General features: G+C 36.6%; 1 protein-coding gene across 1 annotated transcript; it reads right to left on the bottom strand.

The window, feature by feature from the left end:
• Positions 1-800: 800 nt before the first annotated feature.
• Positions 801-5,148, bottom strand: LOC126732853 (FRIGIDA-like protein 3). Its single transcript, XM_050435896.1, has 4 exons — positions 4,918-5,148; positions 2,041-3,120; positions 1,642-1,817; positions 801-1,552 (listed from the first exon to the last, which is right to left on the bottom strand). The coding sequence occupies exons 2-4, from the start codon at positions 3,080-3,082 to the stop codon at positions 1,055-1,057; spliced, it is 1,716 nt and encodes a 571-aa protein (XP_050291853.1). The 5' UTR covers positions 3,083-3,120; positions 4,918-5,148; the 3' UTR covers positions 801-1,054.
• Between the last annotated feature and the right edge of the window lie 1,714 nt (positions 5,149-6,862).

Below are 6,862 nucleotides of genomic sequence, written 5' to 3'. Positions count from 1 at the left end.
AGAGAAAAAAAAAATGAGAAGGAAAAAGGAAGAAAGAAGAGAAGCTGGAGAGAGAAACAGTGAAAAAGAAGGAAATATAAAATAATTTTTAAATGAAAGAGGTGAGAAATTTATTAAAATATTATTTTTTTTTTTAGCTTTCATGAACAGTGCACATCTATAGATAGATGTCTATAGATGTGTATTGTTCATGAAAGCTAAAAAAAAATAAGTATAGCTCCACTGCTGGAGCTTACTTTTTGTGTTGGTGGAGCTAAATTTTAGCAATATAGCAATATGCCTCCACTGCTGTGAATGCTCTTATTAACTCGATGGTAACATTATATTAGATTTATAGTCTCGATATTCTTCTTTTACCCTTTTTTTTTTGGGACTTATGTATATTATTTTATTTTTATTATTATAAAGCAAGCCTATGCATTTTCGGTCTCACCGCGCCTCCTTGAATACCACTATTCTTTACTTAAAATCTCGAATCAAGATTGATAATTACAAATGTTATATGCATAAACTCCATTTATCCATTTATTTTGTAATGGCCAACAATAAAATCACCTCCAATATCCTGTATAAAAATGAAAAGGGCAACACAGCCATGGGGTACCCGGGTGGTAAGCTTATTAATCTGGGACATGACATAACCCTAGAGGTCCCAAGGGTGTGACACCAACTCCTTTGTATCAAAAATAGAAAAGAGTATAAAAGAAATCGGTGTAACAAATGGTTTAATCGTAGTCCACCCATGTCATCTGCCAGTGTTGAGGCTCTCATAAGAATTTGAGGGGGAAAAAGAAGTGAGCTAATCTCTGAAAACATAAGCTTTACCATCAATAGAACATATTCGAGTCTTGCATGGCTAACTTAGACTGCCATCAACTAAAAATATATAGGTTCAATCTAGCGAAGTACATTTGGAGTGCATTGACAAAAGAAGCCTTAATTGGAAAAGATCTGATGGAAACAACAAATATGAAGCATACTAACACCGACAAATTAGCAAATGAGTTAGTCCATCATCTCTAGGCTTGATTCCTACAGTACCTGCAAATGTCAATTACATGTATGGCTGGTGCGAAGACTGTAATCCACCACCAATATAACCACCATAATTAGTTGAAGCAGCATTATATGAGGTTGGAGTAACCCTGTCATCTTGGGGATAGTAGTATAATCTTTGATCATTAGCTTGCTGAACATATGCAGGCTGGCTAGGAACCTGATAATCATATGTTGCCATACCAGCGTGAGGATACCTCTCTGACATTCCTGTGTATGCTGCCCTCTCAACAAAAGCAGGAGGACCCTGCCTACCAGCAGTGGCAGCTGAGGCAATCGGTGCACGGAATCCACGGAACCCTCCATTTGCTCTTGGCTTCTTTGATTGTTGACGTCTACCAAAATCTCCACCCCTCTTTTTATCAGTCTTGGATTTTTCCAGTTGAGCAACCCTTTTCTGAAGTGGATCAAGTGGGTAGTCTGCTTCAAGCTTGAACTCTTCAATACACCTGATTACAGCCTTCAGTGCTGCGAGTTCTTGTGCATTTACTTCATTCTGCAAGTGAACAAAAATTGGCCAATAAATAATCTATACAAGAAAATTCCCAAAGCATCACTTGGTCAGTCTAATGGACAGAAACGTACCTGTGAACCGCCAACACCTTCTGAGTTCCCACCCTTTCCTTGTGAGTTTCGCCTCAAATCCTTCAAGTATGACTTTAGGAGGGGCACAGTGGGAAAGCTTTCCGTGAGCTCAAACGCATGAATAAAACGTACCGCATTAATTTGTTTTCCACTGTTGATCAATGACTCAACAATACCTGCACAAAAAATGGAAGCTCATCACAATCTGTATCCAATAACAAAATGACCATTTTAGTAATGACAGAATAATATCGAAGCAGCGGAACAAAAGTTGTCGTGTCTCTCAAGTTATTTGACAAGCTACCGAAACCTAAAGGAACATAGTGTAAGGGACATCTCATGGAAACAAGGCAGAAGTCTCCAGAACCCATCAGGTCAGTTAGTTGAAAGAACACCAACCTGGCATTTTGTGTGTTAACCCAAGAGTACGGCAGAGCTCAGGCGCCTGCCTGCGGTGAGCAACTGCAAGTACAAACTTGCAGAGTTCGTCTTCATCAAACTCCGAAGCAATCCTAAAAGTTGCGAGGAGCTGCAAGAATGCCTCTGCTTCCAATGAATTTCCATTGGCAGCATCAATGCCTGAATTAGCCAACTTAGGGTTCCACTCATCAGCAATTGCCTTGGCTTGCTGCTTGGTCTCGGGGTTCAGAAGGTGATCACCACCTGGGTCAACTCTTGCCAATAAGGCAGTCATGGCTTCCATAAACATAACACAGGATTTGCGCATGCCCGGAAGGGCAGCATCCTTCTTATCCATTGGTTGGGTAGTTTCATCAGGGGGGTAAAACCCCTCCAGTGAATCCAGCACCAAACGGGCTGGTTCAGTTGCACTTTCAAGTGCAACAGAAAGTTGCTCTCGAATGGCACTTAGATGTTTTTTATTCTCCATTGTATAACTCAGAAGTCCTTTTGAATCCATCTGCTGGCATAATTGCATTAGCTCTGGGCGTGGCTTAACCACAACAGCCACACCTTCAGCATTTTCAGTGGTTTTATGAGAAGAATCCTCCTCTGGGGAATTCATATCACCAAGAGAGCTGCTTACCTTGCCGTCTTTGTTGTCCCCATCATCAACAGCCTCTACAGATGTTGGCTGGTGAACTGATCGTGCCTCTGCAATGGCAGTAACAGCAGAATCTTTTAGCTCCTGCACTCGATCCAACAGGTCCTGCTCTTTAGCAGCAACAGCTGCCTCTCTCTCCGCAATCAATAAGTGTGTTTCAGTTTCTTTCTCCTCAAATTCCTTCTCCTTTGCTTCGAGCTGTTCAAATTTTTCCTTCAATAACGTCTCAAGGTTGCGGAAGTGTTCTTCAACTTCTGTCCACTGAACCTCATCCTCAAAAGCATCCTTGCGAGCATGCAGATCAAGAAATGCATTTCCAAGCTGTTCTATCAGAGAGGATGTTGTATCTGTTGCCCCAGCTTGCTCTATATCAGTCATGGTTACGCAAAGTGCACAACTGAGATTCAGGAGCAGTTCTATAAAAAACATAAAAAGAGGTTAAAGTGTAAGCAATAAGAGGGAAAGCAAGCATTTTCAAGAGCCAATAAGTATATTCAATATTATGTTTTTGTCTGATATAAGTTCACATAAAGGAGATTTACAACTTTCATGCATATGCATTGATGCAAATTTGGATCAATTTTTCTGTTACAAGAACCCCCCCGCCCCCAAAAAAAAACCCAACACCCAAAAAAAAAAGGAAAAAAAAAAAAATTTAAAAACAAACCTCAACTTGATCAAGGGAGGCTGAAAAATTTTGGGGAAAAAAGATGGGACTGAATAACTTGCAACTATGAGTAGATATTTCTTTCAAAATGATAGAATTGTATCAATTAAAAAAATGATAGGAGTTCCAAGATCAATTGCTTTGCCTTTTAAAGATAAAGAGATCAGACAAAATAAGAAACACTATGAAACACCATATTTCTTGTTAAATTTCATAAGTACCAAGATCTACAATGGAGGTGCAAACCATCTCAAACTTAACACACGATGTTGAAAATATCCCTTAATTTTAAATCATTATAAGAGCACATAAATGAAGATTTCCAAAGCTAAGGATCTGAGGCCTCAAAGTTTGAACTAGTCACTCAATGAAAATCCAAAGGTTAAATTACATATTTGGTCCTCAACCTTTGATTATTTCCTTTTTAATGACGTGGAACCTCGCCAAGGCAGTGCCCTCAACCCTTGACTTTCGTTTCAAAATCGTCCTTATACTTTAAAATGTTTCATTTTAATTCCTAATTCCTATACTTACAAATTTTTTTGAAAACAGGTCCTTATCATTATCTGATGGATGGAAAATGTTGATGTTACATAACAAAATTCATGCCACATTATAGGCTCCAAGTCATCAAAGTGACCTTGATTTCATAAATTCCGTTTGCTACCTCAAAATTTTCTATCCATCAGATGATAATAAAGAACTTTTTGAGACATTTTATAGAATATGGACTAAAGTGTAACAAAGGTCAAATGTTGAGGACCAAAGATGCAATTTGACAAAATCCAAAAGACTCACCTCCTTCCTTTAGTATCATATAACTTCGAGGAAAAAAGAAAAAGAAAACTCCATGACTACCTATTTCCATATCTTAGCAGCTCAGTTAAATTCCTATGAACTTCAATGCATACTGCATACCAATAATTGATTATTTTTCCCTAGAAAGGTTGCCATGTAGCGAACCTGCTACGGTCTTAAAGGATGGAAACGGGAATTATTGGTTTTGGTTTTGACTTAGTTCGAGGTAATCACCCTCCCAAAAAGAAGAAAGGGGATTAAAAAGAAAGCCCAGAGAGAAATTAGAGGAATTCGTATCAAAGTTCAATATGAGAATTGTTACATGGCTCCTACTGTTTATACTAGGGATCTTTACAAAGCAAGTATCAAGAAAAGCTAAAGATTGTCATTGTCACTTTAACTAACTAAATATCTCTTTGTCTAGTTCTTGATTTACCAGTCTTTCAAATATTATCAGGAAACACAAAAATTTCAAATTGAATCATTCAATCCATATCCCTATTCATCTCAGTTTCCAGAACCACAATTTCGAAGGCATTAGAACCATTATGGGTTCTCAAAAGCAGATATAAATTTCATTCAACAACAAATACAAACGGAACCTAGGGCTAAAATCAAAAAAATAAATAAAGAAATCTAATTACCCTAAACCAATGCGCAGAACACAAATAGGGTTACCCTTTACATAGAAAATATAGCACGTAATGAAATTAGAAAGGCGGTGGGGTTGGGGAATTGAATAGCGTACCTGGAGAGTTGCGAGTAAAGTAAATAGCAATGCTAGAAGTAGAAGCGAATTCAATTTTTGCAGGGTTGCAGATTTAGTATATAGAAGGTAATTCTTGAAGTGAGGTTACGTTTCTTGTTCAATGGCTAATTTGTTTGTTGTAGCTGGTTGGGCTGTGTCGCCGTATGAACCCTAACGCGCTGTTTTGAAATATTTAGATGACGGTCGGTTCACCTCTAGGAAATATTTTCGTCGTTTTTATACGCTTTCCCTTTTGTTCTATAACCCAATCGTATAGCGTCTAATGTATTCAGCCAAAAAGTTAAAAATCGTTTGGCCTATACGCATTCTATACGTATATCGTTTGTCCGACTACAATAGTTATCTCCTATCCGGAAAAAAATAAATAAATAAATAAAAAATAATAATAATAATAATAAGGGTAAACTATTTTTATCTTTGTCTCAAAAAAAAAGGTAAACAACATATTTGGTCCCTATCCTTTATAGCATATTTCAATTTCGTCCTTAACCTTTTAATTGTGTCAATTTGGTCTCTAACTTTTCAGTACCGTGTCAATTTAGTCCTTATTGTTATATTTTGGATGAAAATTGATGACATGTCAAACGGTCAAAATAAGATTATAGCGTATTGTCACATCAACAATGAAAGCTAATTTTTTATTTTGACCATTAGACGCGTTATCAATTTTCATCCAAAAAATAATAGTAAGGACTAAATTGACATAGTACTGAAAGGTTAGGGATCAAATACATAGTTTACCCTAATAATAATTATCAAAACCGAACCGAAAACAAACCGAGCATTAAGGCTTCGTTTGGTAGAGTGGTTTAACAATATGTTTTCAAATTTTAAACAATATTATACACATTTCTACACACTTTTTCACCCACATGTATTTCAAAAAAATATAAATAACGTTACTAGAACAACGTTACCAAACGGCCCCTAAACTGTTAGGGTAAAGCGGGACTAGATTATGGGCGCTTGATCCTTGCCCCGCAACGTATTGGCCTTGCCTCACCTGCTCGGTCTCTATCCCCCAGGGCTTGTGAGACTTTGCCCACAAGACCCCACCCTATGTTAACATGTAATGCTAGGCCATTCGGCTCCTATTATAATAATAATAATATAAAAATTAGGCTTAAAATTGCAATTAAATTGATCATATTAGATCAAACTAATTTTTACTAAGCAACTCAATAATATAAATCAAGGTATTTAATAAGACAATAAAAACAATCTTAGTATCTAACCATTTTAATACTTAATAATATAAGTTAGAAATTATTTTAGAGGTGTTTTTGAAATATAAATAAAATAAATGGGGTTTTTTTAAATATATGCAAGGTGGGGTAGCCTAAATCTGTCCTTATCCCACCCTAAGGTACTGGGAAAAAATCTCATGCCATCTTGATGCAGGTAGATAAGGGGGGGTATGTGTTTAGGCTAGGGTTTAGAAGGAAGTGAGAGTTTTTATAGGCAGACTTTGCACAAAGAATATTCTTTGAAATTTAGCATTCAAAGGCTAAGTAAAATTCTCATTCACGAAATCTGAATTACCAATCATTACTAACACTATTTATACTAATTAATTCAAGTAGCCAAGCTTTGCTTCATAGTTGGAACTGTAATTAACTTATGGAGAAATTATATGTTTACAATATTTTTACAACAAATCCTAAGTGACAAGTTGTTATTGGTTGTTATTGTTGGGGCAAAAAAGTAATCTTAGTGTTAGTTTCAAATTTGAACCAATAACAACTAACTACCTGTGATTTGTTGTAAAAATGTTGTAGACGTAGCATCTCTCTTAACTTATGTAACTGAATTAATTACAATTGCAACTTACAACTACCTCAAGCTTAGTTGATTCTAACTATCTGTCAGCTCACCCACATGTACCTAGCAGTTACAATCCAAGCGAATCAAAATGTCATGATGT

Source organism: Quercus robur, chromosome 6, assembly GCF_932294415.1.
Source record: "Quercus robur chromosome 6, dhQueRobu3.1, whole genome shotgun sequence".
In the NCBI taxonomy this organism is placed as follows: Eukaryota; Viridiplantae; Streptophyta; class Magnoliopsida; order Fagales; family Fagaceae; genus Quercus; species Quercus robur.
Note: the sequence above shows the minus strand (reverse complement) of the source record. Positions and strands in the feature narration are given on the sequence as shown.